This window comes from Anabrus simplex, chromosome 5, assembly GCF_040414725.1.
Source record: "Anabrus simplex isolate iqAnaSimp1 chromosome 5, ASM4041472v1, whole genome shotgun sequence".
NCBI lineage: Eukaryota > Metazoa > Arthropoda > Insecta > Orthoptera > Tettigoniidae > Anabrus > Anabrus simplex.
This window is the reverse complement of record NC_090269.1, coordinates 190994662-191014696: the sequence shown is the minus strand read 5'-3', so window position 1 is coordinate 191014696 and position 20035 is coordinate 190994662. Positions and strand designations below refer to the sequence as shown.

General features: G+C 40.3%; 1 protein-coding gene across 1 annotated transcript in view; it reads right to left on the bottom strand.

Annotated features, from left to right (window-relative positions):
• The window catches only part of qsm (Zona pelucida superfamily protein qsm), a 267114-nt gene that overhangs the window by 33290 nt on the left and 213789 nt on the right, over positions 1-20035 (bottom strand). Inside the window, exon 4 of the mRNA XM_067148424.2 lies at positions 8747-8895. Within this exon, the coding sequence (XP_067004525.2) occupies positions 8747-8895 (149 nt within the window). The remainder of the gene's footprint in view (positions 1-8746; positions 8896-20035) is intronic.

Sequence of the window (20035 nt, the reverse complement as noted above, 5' to 3'; positions counted from 1 at the left end):
TCCCCGAGAACCGTGAAGAAAATTAGTTTGCGACATAAAAAATGCGCCCATATACAAGAGTTCTGCTGTTGTTAAGAAGCCATTATTTATTATTATTATTATTATTATTATTATTATTATTATTATTATTATTATTACATGAAGTTAAGCAACACTAAAGTAAACTCGTGTCCTCGTCCCGAGGTGGTGCAGCTCTTTTCAGGTACACCCCCAATGGAGGTGAGATGCATGTACCATTTCAACCACATACCAGCCCTCCTGCCGTTTGCGTGCCCGTTTTAATGCAGGGGTTCTGTTAACTTAATATTTTCTGAATTATTTAGATTTCTCTGGTTCCTTCATGAACAATTGTATGCTACAAATGGCTGCAATATTTTAAAAGGAAGCATGAGTGTGGACCCTTATTTCCCGTTTTTAAACTTGTTTCTTGTGCCTAGGATTTTCTAAATTTATCCTTTTTTTTCTTTTTCGACTTTAGTTTTTCCATTCTCGTCGTCACAAATTATCACAGACTGTTTCTCTGGGCCTCGCGCCCCAGTAGATTTTATTGTAACGTAAGGTTATGGGATCGCCTTGTAGGTTTTTTCTGCATCCATTTTCTATTTTTTGCCCGCCGATTTTCAAAACATTCATTCCTGATCTTTCGGGATTTAAATATTCCTTGGCCTATAATTATGTAGCATTAGCCTTGCTCCCGTTTAACTTCGGGATTCTCTCCCTTTCGTATGTTGTGTTGTTGCCTCTCTTTGCTGACGAAAAAGGGCTACGATTGTTTGACTGTGGTTGCTGTGGTCCCTGAAGGCATATAGGTGTAAGCCTTAGAAAATGGGAACGCATGTTATCCCCAGTTATTGGTGAGTCTGTGAGAATACTATTTGTTAAGTTTTCCAAACCTTGTAAATGTTACATACTATTACCAATTGTTATTCACAGTGATCGAACACCTACTATTATTGTTATTTTAAAAACCAAGAAAAGAAGTATTATTATTATTATTATTATTATTATTATTATTATTATTATTATTATTATTATTATTATTATTATTATTATTATTATTATTATTATTATTAAGAAACTTTACGACCTTTCGAAACGTTATAACGCCTGAACTGCTTGGTGGGATTTCATGAGATTTCCCCAAACATTTTTACTGAAATTATCACATGACTTCTATGCTTTATCTAAATGCTGACCTAAAATGCGAAGTTATTTTTCAAAGATGCTTGGTAGCTTAAAAATGAAATTGCACTTCAGTGTTTCTTGCTAAATGACGCCAAAACTACCGAACTAATTGGGATGAAATTTGGTATGCATATTATATCTGATATGCTCAGTTCACAAATAAGGTCTGGTTTAATTTTGAAATACTTTGTTTTTCAAAATGGCGCCATTTACCGTATATGTGGGCATGTACTGAAATCGCGAATGCCATAGGCCTATCTGCCACAGACCAAAAAAACTTAAGCAGTTGGCCCTGTCACAAAATGAAACCCAATGTGTATGAATTTAATGAAAATAAAAATCCTCAGCCTGTTTCCAGTCATTCGACCGGGTCAGGAATGTAGGATAAGAACTGTACCGCTGCCGAAACCTGGCGCACTCCTCTGACAGATGAAATGAAATTAGGTTGTTTTTTTTTTTGCTTTACGTCACACCGACACAGATAGGTCTTATGGCGGCAATAGAATAGGAAAGACCTAAGAATGGGAAGGAAGCGGCCTGGTGTGAAAATGGAAAACCACGGAAAACCATCTTCAGGGCTGCCGACAGTGGGGGTTCGAACCCACTATCTCCCGGATGCAAGCACACAGCTGGGCGTCCCTAACTGCATGGTCAACTCGCCCGGTAAATTAGGCTATACTGGAGGGTGTTGCTGGAGTGAAAGATGACAGGGAAAACCGGAGTACTCAGAGAGGAACCTGTCCCGCCTCCACTTTGTCCAACACAAATATTGCATGGAGTGGCCGGAATTTGATCCGCTGAACCCAGCGGTGAGAGACCGGCGCGCTGCCGCCTGAGCCACGGAGCTCTGTATGAATTTACGCAATACTTCAAAATTAAAAGGTCATATTTTCTTCATAACGCTGATGATTTTCCAGTAAGTCACGCTTCTACGTGTTAAAGCACGCAGAGCACTGTGCGACTGGAGCGAACCTCGCCAAAACTAGGACCAATTGGGCTGACATTTGAAGATTAATGGAAGAGGCACATGCCTGCGATGAATGGTATTAGTTCGTTTTTTTTAAGCAGGGTACATTTTCTGAAACAAAGATATCGGAGAATTTGAGTCACCAAGAACAAGTACCACCGACAGGAAGGAGCACATTATCATCGATTTTACACATATAGGCTACCGGTACCAGTAGTAACCCGATGTTTTTCAAATTGTGACCAGTGAAGTGGTAGTGCTTAATGCATAAATATGTACACGTATTAGATGTATATTCTGTAAAATCTCTGGTTGCATTTTTAAAAAAGGAGAGACCTGCAAGTGAGATTACAAACCGACTTTAAAATGTTACCATTCGGTGAGGCCGCCTCTGTGGTGTAGTGGTTAGCGTGATTAGCTGCCACCCCCGGGGGTCCGGGTTCGATTCCCGGCTCTGCCACGAAATTTGAAAAGTGGTACGAGGGCTGGAACGGGGTCCACTCAGCCTCGGGAGGTCAACTGAGTAGAGGCGGGTTCGATTCCCCCCTCAGCCATCCTCGAAGTGGTTTTCCGTGGTTTCCCACTTCACCTCCAGGCAAATGCCGGGATGCTACCTATCTTAAGGCCACGGCCGCTTCCTTCCCTCATCCTTGCCTATCCCTTCCAATCTTCCCATCCCCCTACTAGGCCCCTGTTCACTATAGCAGGTGAGGCCGCCTGGGCGAGGTACTGGTCATACTCCCCAGTTGTATCCCCCGACCAAGAGTCTGAAGCTCCAGGACACTGCCTTTGAGGCGGTAGAGGTGGGATCCCTCGCTCAGTCCGAGGGAAAAGCCGAACCTGGAGGGTAAACAGATGATGATGATGATGATGATGACCATTCGGTGAGCAGTTATTTAGATATGCGACGTTCAGTTCACTCCCTGATAGATGCCGTGATAACAGTTGCAGACAATGAAGGCCCCTCTGATAAAACACAATCTTATGGTCAGGAGGTTACTGGCCAGCTTCTAGCGTTTCTTACGCCATTTAAGGAAGTCTTAATTTACTGGTCTTTGTGCATATTGACGTACTACAGTGAATGACATCAAAATAGTGACGTGTGGCAAAACCTCCAATTAATGTAGGCCTAAAATGTCTGTCAGTTTCGAGCGTAGCTCGAGTTTGTGAGGTGGAGAATGTGGCAGGAGTTGCGACAGCAGTGAGGAAACAACTTCTTCATTTATTGTTTTTAAAATTATTTATGTTGTCTAAGACAGTATCGTGTTTGGACCTGTGAACTAAAAGAAAAAACGTTTTGGAAATTCTTTTGTTGTATTATTATTATGTGAAATTTGTTGTATCTAACTTGTGAAACAGTGTGTACCTACACGTGCCGTTTTAGTACAATATTTCCTGTTGCGTAAAATACTTTTCTGGGTCATCAAGAATGAAGAGGCTTTTCATTGGCGAAAATAAAATAAAATTGGTGAACATGAAAGTCGAGAATAAATTCAGTCTCGTGATTGGTTACCATTTCCTGTTTCTCGATCTCATACGGTCCTTTCGTGGAGCGAGGTAGTCTCTGCGTCTGATTCTTGACCATCCTTGAGAGCGGTCGTGCTCCTGCATCGGTCCCGTCATGGGATACCTACCTGTCTCGGGGTATGTACAATTTCTTCTTATTTTATTTCGAACAATAACTTCATTTAAATGTAATTATTTCTTTTTTTGCACAGGAGTTTATCCTCAAGATTTACATTCACCTTTAAAATGATCGAAATAACTTAGGTTTTCAGCTAAGCATGTGAAATTTAGTTTTTGGAGACAATTCCCTTTTCTTTTTTGACCTTGTAACTAATATGTAACTTAACTTTTCCTCGGGTTTGCCTCTCGTAGTTCTGCATGACTTTACACAAGCAACTTAAATCTATGCTCTATACTGAAGTGTTTTAAGTACTGACGCAAATGTTTTGGGCCAATGTGTTAAGATTTTATTTCTTTCCTTTTCCTAATTTGTGTGCATCATTGTATACTTGTAACTTAAAATTTTCCCTTGTACGTAGCGCATGAAGGCGTAGTTCACAACTTACATTTGTCTTATAAATGAGTTTATTTAGTTCTTTCTATGATGTGCTCTGATCGTCCTTTCATTATTTTGTTTGTTTACTTTAATTAATAAAATATTAAAGGGTAATTGCCATCTATTATTCGTTCATTCATAACGGATACGTTCCATCACTTCATAGGGTCCATATCGCTTTCCACATCCGTTTTATAGCTGTCATGTTTCCCAGTCAGTTGTTTACGTTTTATGCTACTTCGCTTCTGTGAACCTTGAGTTTGTTTTTCTGTTTTTATTGTGTTCATAAATTCATAAACCTTTTATTATAATTATTGTTATTGTTCATTGTGTAACAATCCGTTGAGCCGTTACAGTCTTGAAGAGCGAGCGAGCGAGCAAGCAACCCTTGACCGTTGTTTACTTTTCTTGAAAATTTATCATTTCCACAATTGGCTTTATGTTGCACCGACACAGGTATGTCTTGGTGACGATGGGATAGACAAGGGCTAGAAGTTGGAAGGAAGCGGCCGTGACCTTAAGGTTCAGCCCCAGCATTTGCCTGGTGTGAAAACGGGAAACCACGGAAAACCATATTCAGGACGGTCGACAGTGGGGTTCGAACCCACGATCTCCCGAATGCAAGCTCACAGCTGCGCGCCCCTAACCACACGGCTAATTCGTTCGGTCTCGAGAACTCGCCTCAAGGGTTGCTGTGATGTGATTACTTAATTTCGTACCTGTTTAAAAAATCCAACTATGGTACTATTTCTATGCTTTTCATAAGTATTTTCTAAACACATTTACAATAGACTAGGAGTTCCGAATCATTTTCTACCACTAATATGCTCGACTGGAGCTCCAGCAGCACTGAACTATCCTTAAATTCGAAACGCTCCTGATAAGCCATCTGACGCCCGACATTATGGAATTCTGATAAGCCCTTCTAGACTTTCCGATAAGTATTGAAGCTATTTACTGTTCATTTATCAAGACATTTTACAAGAGAAAAATGTTTTGCACTGTAATTTTCTAAATTCTTGCTATTTGATTCTTTATTGCCGTATAGGCCCTACTGTATTGTAGAACCCTCCAAGAATAATCGAACGTCATAGCATGCTACCAAGCTAAAGTCCAGAGGTACACAGATAGTTAGCGACGTGGGTCGGTGATTATAGTACCATGGCAGCACACTATTGCATCACCCGATAAAGTTACACCGAAATGAGACTTGTTGCTAGGTACACTTTATAATGAGATACTGAACATATTTTTTGTAATATCTGAAGCCATCTCTTTTCGGTTTCGACTCAGTTAATTTACATCTGTTAGCACATTGCGGACTGGGTGCACTTCACCCCATGCACAGCCCTGTTCCCGGCCACTTTCTAACTACCTCTAAGCTGGAGTGCATGCATTCAAATAAACTCTCAGAACTTCACTAGCTTTTGAAGGACTTCTTGAAATCTATTTCGGCTCATAGTTTTCGGAAATATGGGTTTTTTTTTTATTAGGGGATCGGTTGGCCAGTAATCTTCCAGACATGATTTCTTCACCTGCCCTATCAATATACACAGAGCAATATTTTTTAAATTTCCCTGCTAGTGACATTAGTCCACTTTAGTGTTTTAGGGGATACGTTATACGAATGTGAATTCTTTCATAGTATAAGTTTGTCTTTTCAGCTACATACTGAAAATATTCCTCACCAGTCATAAGTCCTGCTACTTGTTCTATGTTTCCAGATTCATTAGACCATACCTTTATACCAGCAGCACCTTCAAAATCCTATAGCCTAGGTTCACTATTGCCCATAACCCAGTTGTCAGAAAACACTACATTCTTTACAATATTTAGAATATTTACACCCGGAACACAATTATCAGACTCGTTCTGCGCTACGAGTGTTTCACACCTTGTAGATAAGACTATATCATCGTCATCACTTGAAACATTTCCGTTAGAAGATATTTCATCATCGAACTCTAAATATTCAGCATCACTTAGATATTCGGAGCTTGTATCAGCACATAATTCGCGAATAATTTCATCTTTGTCTAAACACGTGCGATCCCTGGGCGCTGCCATCTTGCATGGCTCTTCGAACTTTGTAAACATGCTGTCAGGAAATGCAAAGAATATCTATGATATGAAGAATACTCGAAAAGAAATGCGACTATCGATTGTGTAGAACCAAACCCCTGATTGCCCTGACCTACAAATAGTTCCCGTATATCTCAAAAGATAGCACTAAAGTTCAGTCTGCTGCTAACACGAGTTTTCTCGGGACCGGTCCGCAATGTGGGTTATTCAGTCTGCTCAAACTAAGTTTGAGTAAATACATTTATAAATTTACCTGAAAGGGAAAACATGTGGTAACAGTATTGATGATGATGATGATGCTTGTTGTTTGAAGGGGCCTAACATCTAGGTCATCGGCCCCTATTGGTACGAAATGAGACGAAATGTAATTACAATTTAAAAGTCCCAAATAATCCGCTGACTAGAAGTCAAAACGTGATGACGAAGAATGAATGGATGGATATGAATTTAAAACAATCAGTGGATTCGACCGGCAATGCCCCACATTCTCATAAACTAGCGTTAAACAATACATAGTATTACTGACCAAGGGACTGCTTCTAAAGCACAATACTGAATCGATGATGCTTGTAGGCTAAAGGGGTTCAAAATCCAGGTCATCGGCCCCTCATAATGGTACTTATCGCTAGGAAAGTAGAACCATGGTATTTGTCATGTAGCAGTACTAATCAAAAGTAGCGTAGACTCGCGGTATTCCACACATTATGGTACTACTCACAGGTAATGTAAAGCGCGCATGTAACACAGACCTATGGTGTTTCTCACATTGCGGCGCCATTTACAGGCAACGCAAACCTATGGTGTTTCTCACATAGGTGTACTAATCATAGGGACTCGTACTATCCCGTGGTGTTCCTCACATAGTGGGTACTAATCATAGGCAAGGCAGACCCATGGTGTCGCTCATATACCATACCCCATGGCACTACAGCCCTTGAAGGGCCTTGGCCTACCAAGCGACCGCTATCTCACCGTCAGATAGCTCCTCAATTCTAATCACGTAGGCTGAGTGGACCTCGAACCAGCCCTCAGGTCCAGGTAAAAATCCCTGACCTGGCCGGGAATCGAACCCGGGGCCTCCGGGTGAGAGGCAGGCACGCTACCCCTACACCACGGGGCCGGCGTGTCGCTCATATAGTGGTACTAATAACAGGTACTGTAAAACCCACCCTGATTCACGCACTGTCGCTACTAATCACAAACCTACTGTGTACCTAACATACTGGTACTACTTGCAAGTAAAGGCGATCTATGGTGTTCCCCGCGTGATGGTACTAATTACAAGTAGTCTCATGTTTCTAATTCGATTATCCCTTGGTCGCCCCTTTTAGTTGCCTCTTACGACAGGCAGGGAATACCGTGGGTGTATTCTTCGCCTGCGTCTCCCACCCACAGGGGGATGTGTGTTTGGTCCGCGAGAGCTATTTTATTTCGCTCAAGTTCGCCGGCAAGCTGGTTAGGACCCCCCCCCCCCCCCTATCCGCCACCTGGGACGCACAACGTTGGAGTATCACCTCTCCCCCTGCTACGCAGCCAGCGTATCATATCACACTCAAATATTTATTTCTGTCGTCGTGCGTGTTGTCTAGAAGTTTCGATTTAAAAACTATCATGTTTTCATAACGATCATTGGGCCCAAGTGTTCCGAAACTGTAAACATATTCTTCGTCAAAATTGTTGAATGATTTCCGAAAGTTTTTTCACACATGTTAGAGGTAAAGGTAAGGGTTGTTCTGCCCGAAGGCAGGTCCGAACCTCTGCTGAGGTGTTCCTGAGCCGGAGTTTACGTGCGGTAGGGTGGCCAGTTCCTTTCCGCTCCTCCATTCCCTTAACCCCCACCAACAGCGCGTGGCAACCCATCAAACTCCTGACCTCGCCCAATGTTGCTTAATTTCGGAGATCTCAGGGGATCCGGTGTTTCAACACGGCTACGGTCGTTGGCACATGTTAGAAAGTAGTGGTAATTACCTTTACTCAAATATTCTATTGATACATATTTTGATTTTCTCATTTATTTTTTCGTCTGCAGTCAACACTACTGCAGTATCCATAGACGTGTGTGAACGATAAATTGTGACTTCTATTATAAGTGCTGTTTTAGCACACGCACTGTTTATTGATCTTGCAGGACCCACTTCACCAGTTTGCTCCATATGAAGACTTTGTTGTTGTCGTCGTCGTCTGGAAGACGTTCAGCGGAGGACCCCCAACTCCCAGAAAAGAGAACCGAGAACAGAACCTCGCCTCTGTGAATCCATATGGAAAATGATGAAACGTGCCAGTAGTTTATATTTTCCAATTAAAGCCCTGCATCAGTTCGTGCGGGGGAAGATCCAAGCTGTGAGATGCAGAGATACGTTCAACCGTCGCTGAAACCGGTAGTTTCCTAACTCTAGACAACGCGATATTCAGTGAGCTACGATCTTATTTACAATAAACACAATACTCACTCCTCCTCCTGGAAGCCAGCTGGAAGTAGATCACGCCGCTGTCGCGTGTGGTTCCCCACACTGGTCACGCACTTGACACGCAACAGTTCCTTGCTGGGCTCCATGCCGGGCGACTCAACGACCACGGTGTGGTAGAAAACCTTCAGACCCTGCAACACATAGCATACAACATCACAGGTGATTCTTGGAAGAAATTAGACGACTTATTCATGACACTGGTTTAATGCGATGAAGTATCGAGAGGCTCTTTTCATACTATATACGAGAGCTGTTTTACACACAGCTCTAGGTCTGTCATTGTAAATCATGTCAGATTTAGTATCAAGATGCTAAAATTTAATAGCAAGCATTATATCTTAGAGTTGAAGTTCCCACGGTCCGTTAAACTAAAGTATTATTAAGCCTATATTCATCCGGGTTAGATTATGTCGTTTTATAGTGGTTAGGAAGTGCAAGGTAGCTAAGGAAGAATGGCTGAAGGAGAAGGGCAAGGATTTTTAAGGTTGTATGGTCCTGGGAAAGTAGATGATGCATACAGGAAAATCCAGGAAACCTTTGGAGAAAGGAAATCTATGTGTATGAATATTAAGAATTCAGATGGAAAGCCACTTCTAGGGAAAGAAGACAAAGTAGAAAGATGGCAGGAGCATATCCAACAGTTGTATCAAGGTAAAGACGTAGAGGATTTGGTTCTGGAACATGAAGAGGCTGTTGATGCTGATGAAGTGGGAGACCCAATTTTGAGGTCAGAATTTGACAAAGCTGTGAGACACCTAAATAGGAACAAGGCACATGGAATTGATGACATTCCCTATGGATTACTGACTGCCTTAGGAGAAACAGCATGGCAAGGTTATTCCATCTAGTGTGTAAGATATATGAGACAGTAGAAGTGGCATCCGATTTTCGGCAGAATGTTGTTACACCTATTCCCAAGAAAGCCGGTGCTGACAGGTGTGAAAACTACCGCACCATTAGTTTAGTATCTCACGCCTGCAAAATTTTAACACGTATTATTTACAGAAGAATGGAAAGACAAGTTGAAGCTGAGTGGGGAGATCAATTTGGCTTCAGTAGAAATGTAGGAACACGTGAAGCAATCCTGACTTTACATCTGATCTTAGAGGATCGAATTAAGAAGGACAAGCCCACGTACATGGCGTTCGTATATCTAGAAAAGGCATTCGATAATGTTGATTGGACCCAGCTATTTGAGATTCTGAAAGTGATTGGGATTAGATACCGAGAACGAAGAATTATCTACAGTCTGTATAAAATCAGTTTGCAGTGATAAGAATCTAGGACTTTGAAAAAGAAGCAGCAACCAGAAAGGAGTGAGGCAAGGCTGTAGTATGTTCCCCTCATTTTCAATGTTTAAATAGAACAGGCAGTAAAGGAAATCAAAGAGGAATTTGGAAAGGGAATCACAACCCAAGGAGAGGAAATCAAAACCTTGAGATTTGCCGATGATATTGTTATTTTATCTGAGACTGTAGAAGATCTCGAGAACTTACTGATTGGTATGGACGAAGTCTTGGGTAAGGAGTACAAGATGAAAATAAATAAGTCCAAAACAAAAGTAATGGAGTGAAGTCGAACGAAGGCAGGTGATGCAGATAATATTCGATTAGGAAATTAAGTCTTAAAGGAAGTAGATGAATATTGTTACTTGGGTAGTAAAATAACTAACGATGGCAGAAGTAAGGAGGACATAAAATGCAGACTAGCACAAGCAAGGAAGAGAAAAGAAATTTGTTCCCTTCAAACATTGATATAAGAATTAGAAAAATGTTTCTGAAGACTTTCGTGTGGAGCGTGGCATTGTATGGAAGTGAAACATGGACGATAACTAGCTCCGAAAGAAAGATAATGCAAGCTTTTGAAATGTGGTGTTACAGAAGAATGCTGAAGGTGAGATGGATAGATCGAATAACGAGTGAAGAGATACTGAATCGAATTGGTGAGAGGAGATCTATTTGGCTAAATTTGACGAGAAGAAGAGATAAAATGACTGGACATATCTTAAGATACCCAGGACTTGTTCAGTTGGTTTTTGAAGGAAGTGTATGGGGTAAGAACGGTAGGGGTAGACCAAGGTATGAATATGACAAGCAGATTAGAGCAGATGTAGGTTGCAGTAGTTAGTAGAAATGAAAAGGTTAGCGCAGGATAGAGTGGGCAGTCTATGGAATGACGACTCAAACAACAACAACAACGACGACGACAACAACAACAATATGCTTACAAACACTATGTCATCTAGATCACAAGAATAAGGTGTTAAAAAGTAGTGTTTTCACGTTAAAAATATGTAACCTTCCTTCACTGCTCATTGGATCAATCAATCCCTGGCAAAATTCAACAGATGTACACCCACAAGTCTTTGTAACAATATCTCAAAATCGCACAAAGATTGTTCTAGTAGTTTATCGGTGAACCACGTTTACACTACCCGGTCCACTTGAAAGCAAACATTTTTACATATAAAACTGAAGCATAATGTAATATTTTGCGAAGTTTAACAAAAAGTGTTACATTCAATTTTCTTCCTTCTCATTTTGTTTCGATTGACGGTAACTCCGTTTTGGTAGTGATGCTCACACACAGTACAGTATATGTGTTTAACATCCTCTCAAGTACTAGCGTTCTTAAGAGGAACTATTATGTCATTGTCGTCTCTGAGAACCAATTGTGTTGTGGTACCACGGAAAATAGCAGTAGAACTGTATCATTGTTCGCAGGGGAGCACTTCTGCATGGTGTGTCTGAACGGGGCTACTCCCATTACGTGCCCTTAATGAAGTGAGCCTCCTAATGGAGCTCGTATTTTGATGGCACGCAATGTTTAGTCTCGCCATGGCCTCTGTGCTCCAAAAACCTCGAACAAATCACAACGACCGTGACTTCTACAACTGTACCGTTTGTTTGGGGTCTCGAGCGGTAGCGGAGGTAAACATATACCTTTCCAAGTCAAAGATACCCGTCTCCCTTAATCTCGAAAATCATAGATTAAGGAGAGGGTATTGTTTATTGTAACCGTTTCATAATTTGTGATACATGCAGTATACAAAATTATAAGGAGTAACCTGAAATAACTATTGAAATTGTGTTGTTAAATGGTACATTCAATGAATATTAATATAAACACAGATGATTAGAAATTGAACAGAGAAAGAATAACCTGAACTGAATGTTGAAGTTGCGTTGATAGATGGCACTTTGAAAGAAAAACCGAAACATCTATGAATATAAGTATCTTTTCAGATTACAAACAAAACCTCAAAGAATCTCAATATTGCCTTTACGGACTATTGAGAAAAGGTAAAAAATGAAAATTAGTATTCGGCAATAAGGAAGACTAATAGAACTACCACGACAATGTAGTTCGATACTATACCTTAAACCTACGTACCTAATGGCTATATTTCAACGGAGTTATATTGTCTAGGTTGCCTTAGGCACAATTCACTTCCTGGCTGACATGTATCAAATCCTTTCCTTCCCTCAGTTTCCTACTCCACATTCCCCTAATAATGTTAAATAATTTTGCGATTCTCCCCGGGTGCATCCATTCTCTGTTCAATAACTTTACAATTATATACAGCTGATTTTCGTTCTCAATTTTCCTTACATCCTCCTCATCTATAAATTTTTCTCGTATTTGCTTTGTCATTGAAGAATCTTTTATAAGGTGTGCCCATCCCATTTCTTCAGAACATAGTAAACATTTATTTTCATCTCTGTTTTGACTGTATGCTTTATTTTTATGTATCCCCATTAACCATCATATTATACCCCCCCCCATTCCCTTTTTTGTTATAATCTCTACATTTATCCTCATTCTCCCACTTACATTACAAAATTCTTCTAATGACCTCTTACTTCTACATTGTGCAGCAATACATTGCTTTCCAATATCCTTAACTCTTAGGACTATTTTTTTTTTTTTTTTTTTTTTACATTTCTCATCTTCTCTATACACTCTCTTTTCCAGTAATATCCCATTCCTATCGTTTCCAAAATGTTCCGTACCCTATCCACCCAGTATCCTTGGTTCTGATGTTTCATTTGGTGTTGATATGCTATTTGTAATATTTCGCCACCTTCTCGCAGCTTCAGTCTCAGCCAATATTTTATTATCCTTTTCATAATATCCGCTTGCGGACTTATATCTTTGCATATCATTCTCACTCCACAGTTAGCTGTACACATGGGTAGACCCATAATTATTTGACCAAATCTACTCGTGATTGTATCAAGTGAATCAACCCTCCCTTCAACTCCCCAAATCACCACTCCGTATAACACTCTAAGTGTTATGTGTATGTTGGGTATTCAGCCCGAAGGCTGGTTTGATCCTCTGCAGCGCCGCCAACAGCTGTCATAAATAGCCTAGGCGTCACTGAATAGGCGTACTAGGGAAATGAGGAGTGAGGTAGTTTCCCGTTGCTTTCCTCACTGAGCCAGCCGTTGCTATTACATATCAGTCTGCCAAGCCCACTGAAAAGCATGCACCAACCGACCCTATGAGCGATATTTTCACACCATTCATAACAGAGACTTTTTGTTTTGCTATTGGCTTTACGTCGCACCGACACAGATATATCTTATGGTGACGATGGAACAGGAAAGGGCTAGGACTGGGAAGGAAGCGGCCGTGGCTTTAATTAAGGTACAGCCCCAGCATTTGCCTGGTGTGAAAATGGGAAACCACAGAAAACCATCTTCAGGGCTGCCGACAGTGGGGTTCAAACCTACTATCTCCCGAATATTGGATACTGGCCGCACTTAAGCGAGCTTGGTATAACAGAGACTGGCTGCATAAGCAACGGTATTACTAGCATCACTCATACCTCAGTCACTTTCATATTGTCAAAGCTAAGGATGAGACTGAGACAGGTCAATGAAAGTAACAAATTTGATATAGCCCATATCAGAAGACATAGTGCACTTTAAACACTACATCTCGCCAGCAAAGGCATTACATTTAATAAATGCATTAAAAACATTTTTATGCACTCTGTAGTCTGTGTTTGGCATCTTTTTCTCCAGTATGTTAATGGCTGACAATGCACTCATACCTTTTAGTTTCGATCATTTTATTTGCTCTGTCCATTTTCCATTTCGATATACCTTTCCATAACACTGCGAACAGATCATCGCAACACCTAATACACGTACGAATGTGTGTCTATACCTCGTTTAAACATTTCGTAAACCATGGGCACAATCTGAGTCCGACATTTCTTCAGATTATTTTCAATTCTGTCTCCAATCTGGCCTACATTTGTATTTTTTATACCAATAGTGTTAGGTGAAACGGATTGTTTTAAGCTGAAGAAATGGATTAATAACCCCTTACAGCCCAGTATCCTATAGAAGACAGTGATATAACATATCTGTACTTATAGAGAAGGGGCTGCCTATCTGAGGCGATAAAGTCGTGTTTGGTTCATCCGAAAAGACGTGGGTTGAATTCCCCGTCGGAATTCGAAAAAAATTAAGAAACTAGATTTCCACTTCTGGAACGGTACAGGGCCCTGGGGTTCACTCAGCCTACACCAAAATTGAGTACCAGGTTGATTCCTGGGGGCAAAGGCGGCCGGGCGTAGAACTGAACCACTCCATCCCAGTTTACGTAAAGTGGAAGTCTTTACTTTCCACTCCTCCAAGGGCTTCATTGCCTGTACGGAAATGGCTTTGTTTTTTATATTTATTTATACAAAAAGGTTTGTGAGACTGTGCGAGGAGGCTAACTGATTTTGCTTTCGTTGGGTAGGGAAAAGACTTGGACTGGCATAAAAGGCCTAAAACGTTGTGCCCAATCTCTTGAGAGACCCACGAACCGCCACTGCAATGTACATCTCTCAAACATAAAGTGGCCGCACTTGAACAGTGAAAATATGAAGCTCCTCTTCGAATCCCGGCGCTGTTATACAATGTATGTGCTTGTACAAGTGCAGTAGCATCGCTGTGAATTATGCTGAGGTATAATGTTTAACGAGTCATATGATTCAAAGGTTACGAGTTCGAGCCTTGCTGAAGTTATCATTTTTATTTTGTTATCGTTCTTTAACAATATAAACAATACAAATGTAAATTTTGTATCAATACAGATGCATACTACCAATGTTGGTTTTCTTCTTATTCTTATTCTTCTATCAAATTATACTATCATGTAACGAAATAAAATGAAAAGATGCGACGCGGATTTGAACCTGAGATATTGCCACCGAAATACCAACTTTGTTCCGTCTAAGCTATCTGGGATTTATTCCATGCTGATGCAATTCAGCGCATTTCTGGAAACACTGCAGCTTATCATCATATAGACAAGCAATATAATAATATAGTAATAAGCAATATCAATCCTCCTCCAATCATCCTCAATGACATTGCTGTACCGTACCTTAAAAATGTAACTAATCTTGGAATCTCCATCAATGAGAATCTGACCTGGAATGAACACGTAACTAATGTATGTAAAAAGGTTCATGCAGTGCTGTATCCTCTGAAACGTCACAAGAATGCGTTTCCTCAAAACCTTAAATTGAAATTAATCTAAGCACTACTATTCCCAATTTTAGACTACTGTGATACGGTACTAGTCAATCTAAACGCTGAACAAACTTTGAGACTTCAATGAGCACAAAACTCATGCATACGATATGCCTTCCAACTGCGACATGACGCTCATGTTACACCATATTTCAAAACATTGGGATGGCTACGCATAAATGAATGAATGAATTTTCACCTAATTACACTTGTTTACCAAGTACTCTCGACGAACACGCCTATTTACCTATCTTTTAATTTTCGTTTCCTTTCCCCATTCCATGAAATTAGTACCCGTTCTGGTTCCCTACTTGAAATTCCACTAAATCGAACGAATTCCTACGATCATTCCTTTTTAGTTACTGCATCGAGACTCTGGAACACACTCCCAAAGGACATTCGGCACGTTATTTCCTGTAAACAATTCAAATCTTCCTGCCGAAAGTTTTTCCTGGGAACATATAACCGAGTTTTGTGAGTCATTGTGTGTATGTTGTGTGAATGAGTTTTCTTTTATCGATATGTATATAAATCATTATTATCATTATTCCTCTTTATATTATTATTAGTATTTTCACAGTAATTTCGTAGTGATTTGTCCTAGTCTTAGTGTATCTGTCTTACTTTTATGTTTACATTTTTAAATTTGATTGTTTAAGGTGGTTAAGTGTAAAAGAGGGCCATGAACCATAACTTCGCCAGTGATGTAAGTCAGGAATAAATAAATAAATAAATAAATAAATAAATAAATAAATAAATAAATAAATAAATAAATAAATAAATAAATAAATAAATAAATAAATAAATAAATATATTCTGATTATTTAATAATAATTTCATAATTATTTAATAGGTTTATTTTGTGGCACTAATATTATATGGTAGCAGCAGCAGCCGCTGTGGTACCGGTATTTCTTATAACCAAATTACGGAATTATTTTGTGGATAGAGTTTCTCTCAATCCAGGTTTTTAGAATACAAATTTGGAATTTATGCCTGCAAATAATCTAGTAATTGATGACTAAATGTATTTATATTATTAATTTTTACTCTAACATTTATATTCGTATCACTGTGAATATTTTGCCATTATTTTAAGACCTAGGTAGAGGTTAACACACTACGAAATAACCAACGACGCCATTTCTGCCTGAGACTTTGCAGTTGACAGCTTGACATGGCTCCGCGGAGTGGTGAAAGAAAGGAAGATAGTGTAATACGACCTGTGACTGAACTTGATATTTTGGCATCCGAACCAGCTAGGCGTTTTCCACGTTTCAGAGATGACAGTTCGGAGATGGGTGCAAAATTATAGACGTTTGGCTATTTTTGCTCGAAAATTTAGGAGTGGTAGGAGGAATATTTCGACAACAAACAGGACGCCAGATTAGTGGTAGGGTTTGCTTTTTTTTTTTTTTTTTGCTTTACGTCGCAGGGACAGGAAAGAGCTAGGAGTGGGAAGGAAGCGGCCGTGGCCTTAATTAAGGTACAGCCCCAGCATTTGCCTGGTGTGAAAATGGGAAACCACGGAAAACCAGTTTTAGGGCTGCCGACAGTGGGGTTCGATCATACTATCTCGCGAATACTGGATACTGGCCGCACTTAAGCGACTGCAGCTATCGAGCTCGGTGGTAGGGTTTGAAAGGAATCCCTTATTCGCCTCTTGCTTGGGCATTAATTGGAATCTTAATGACACAGAATAAATTAATAAAGTGATTGATCGAAATGTCCAGAATTTAGGGGGCCAGAGTTCGCCTAAAGGATCTCTCGAATTTTAATAGAGCATGATAATTCTCTCCCCCAGGGCGTGTACATAAAGCTGTGTACTGGTACATTTGTCTCGGGCTTTATCTAACCCTCTGAAAACGATTAAATAGGTAGGAACTGCACCTAGGTTCACCAATAACTTCACTGATTCTACAATAACTGACTATATTCTGAATATTATCCGTACATGAGCACCTCATTAACACAGAAAAGTATACATATGGTACACATACAAAATACTGCTGGAAGATTCAATCAATCAATCAATCAATACTGATCTGCATTTAGGGCAGTCGCCCAGGTGGCAGATTCCCTATATGTTGCTTTCCTAGCCTTTTCCGAAATGATTTCAAAGAAATTGGAAATTTATTGAACATCTCCCTTGGTAAGTTATTCCAATCCCTAACTCCCCTTCCTATAAATGAATATTTGCCCCAGTTTGTCCTCTTGAATTCCAACTTTATCTTCATATTGTGATCTTTCCTACTTTTATAGACGCCATTCAAACCTATTCGTCTACTAATGTCATTCCACGCCATCTCTCCGCTGACAGCTCGGAACATACCACTTAGTCGAGCAGCTCTTCTTCTTTCTCTCAATTCTTCCCAACCCAAACATTGCAACATTTTTGTAACGCTACTCTTTTGTCGGAAATCACTCAGAACAAATCGAGCTGCTTTTCTTTGGATTTTTTCCAGTTCTTGAATCAGGTAATCCTGGTGAGGGTCCCATACACTGGAACCATACTCTAGTTGGGGTCTTACCAGAGACTTATATGCACTCTCCTTTACATCCTTACTACAACCCCTAAACACCCTCATAACCATGTGCAGAGATCGGTACCCATATTTACATATTTACACAATTATCCAACATAAAACATAGTGGGAAACGCAAGGGAGGATTGAGCTACCATTCGTACTTAGCCCGATGAGCACTAATTACATGCAGTTTATTGCCCTTCTCTGTTTTTGTGTTTTAACACAACTTGCAGACACTCACTATCGACACGTGGTATATCACATTGATATTGTACCTTTAAAATTCGGTGTTCTCTGATTCTAACAATTTTAACACTTGGTTTAATGATACTTTCACTCAAGCAACACACGCTTGTTGTTCCAGGCCATAAGTTTCACCAACATATTACGACAGTTTGAGGTTAGGACACCAAATCATCATAAGTTATAGAATACCAAGTATATAATCACTATACAACACACAAAAATATACATATTGTTTCGGGGTATCTGTGGAACGCAGAGAGGAGAAAGAAGGCGTGGGCTTGAATGGGTCTAACTACAATATCAAAATTTGAATTAAAACTTTAAAAGGTTATATTTCTTTTAGAATATAAAACTTAATTTTTCCACTGAGTGAACATAACAACATGACAGGTACAATTAGCCATCTTGAAACAAGTCTTGGAAAAATCCAAGTTTAGTGAATTTTACAGCTTTAGGGCTTCAAGCCCTTAGTTTACAAATTCTTAGATACCGGATCCAGTTTACAAAATTCACGAAATCTCAATGGTTAGACAGGGACGGAAATATCCTGATTTAAGAGCACTTGCTCCAGAAGTTACAATATTTAGCCTTCCAGAGGCACCCCTCACTATTACAAAACTTCGAAAAGAGCTTACTTACATGCTGTCGATTCCTTACAGCCTACTCAAGGCAACATTACATCAAAATCTTACACTCTCTGGCCTCACAAGGCACGATTTACAAATGGAACTAGTTTTACACAGGGGTATCTAGAACCCAACCTGCTGGGCCTTTGCGGAAAAAGAACAGGTTAAATGACTGGCCCGGAACAAAAACCGAATGGAGGCGTACACTTGCGCTTCTAGATAATTAAATATTAAAACCGTAAGAGGGCTCTGGGCCCGATGAAACAGGGGCTAGTCCCAAGCTACTGAGGTGACTCGAATGGAAATAAATTTAATACATTACAGTAAGAAAACGGTTACGAAATAGTAGTCACCTCAAACCAAGATGAAGGGGAGCTCGAGAGGGTAACTCACTCTTTATCCCCGATTTACAGTTAAAGACTTTATGAAGTTTTACATTAAAAAAACCAAACCAAACCCCATGGCACTACAGCCCTTGAAGGGCCTTGGCCTACCAAGCGACCGGTGCTCAGCCCGAAGGCCTGCAGATTACGAGGTGTCGTGTGGTCAGCACGACGAATCCTCTCGGCCGTTATTCTTGGCTTTCTAGACCGGGGCCGCCATCGCACCGTCAGATAGCTCCTCAATTCTAATCACGTAGGCTGAGTGGACCTCGAACCAGCCCTCAGGTCCAGGTAAAAATCCCTGACCTGGCCGGGAATCGAACCTGGGGCCTCCGGGTAATAGGCATGCACGCTACCCCTACACCACGGGGCCGACAGAAGTTTTACATTAGCCGAAAGAAAATTTACATTTTAGAAAAAGTTTTGTTACATAGTTAAAAATTCGGACCTTCCCCTCGGATAAGTCTGTTGAGGTAGCTACAGAAAAGAGAATTTAGGTTGCCATTACCTGGCTGATGTACTGCCTGCCGAAGAATGAGGCGTCCCGCCTCCTACCTTAACATACACACTCAGAAAGACGACGATCAAGAGACAAGGACACTTGAAAAGCCGCAACTTATATACCCCCAGGGAAGGTTCGAGAGGATTCTGGGCTAATCTGGACACACCTTGGCTGAACCCAAAAGTTACACTCAAAACCGAACAAGAAGCCTGTGATAGGCTGAAAATTAATTACAGAAAATTTTCATTGGCCAGATTCAAAACTGGCGGAATGAGACAGAAGTGTTGCAAACCTAGAATTACATAAAGAAAACAAATGAAAATTGAAAAAACATATAAACATAAAATTTCTTTCAATAACAACTTCCTTTACTTTGCACCAGAGTGCATTACTATAGTTTTTTTGGTAGTGACATCTGTGGAAAAACGTCCAAACTTCTTGATGTAC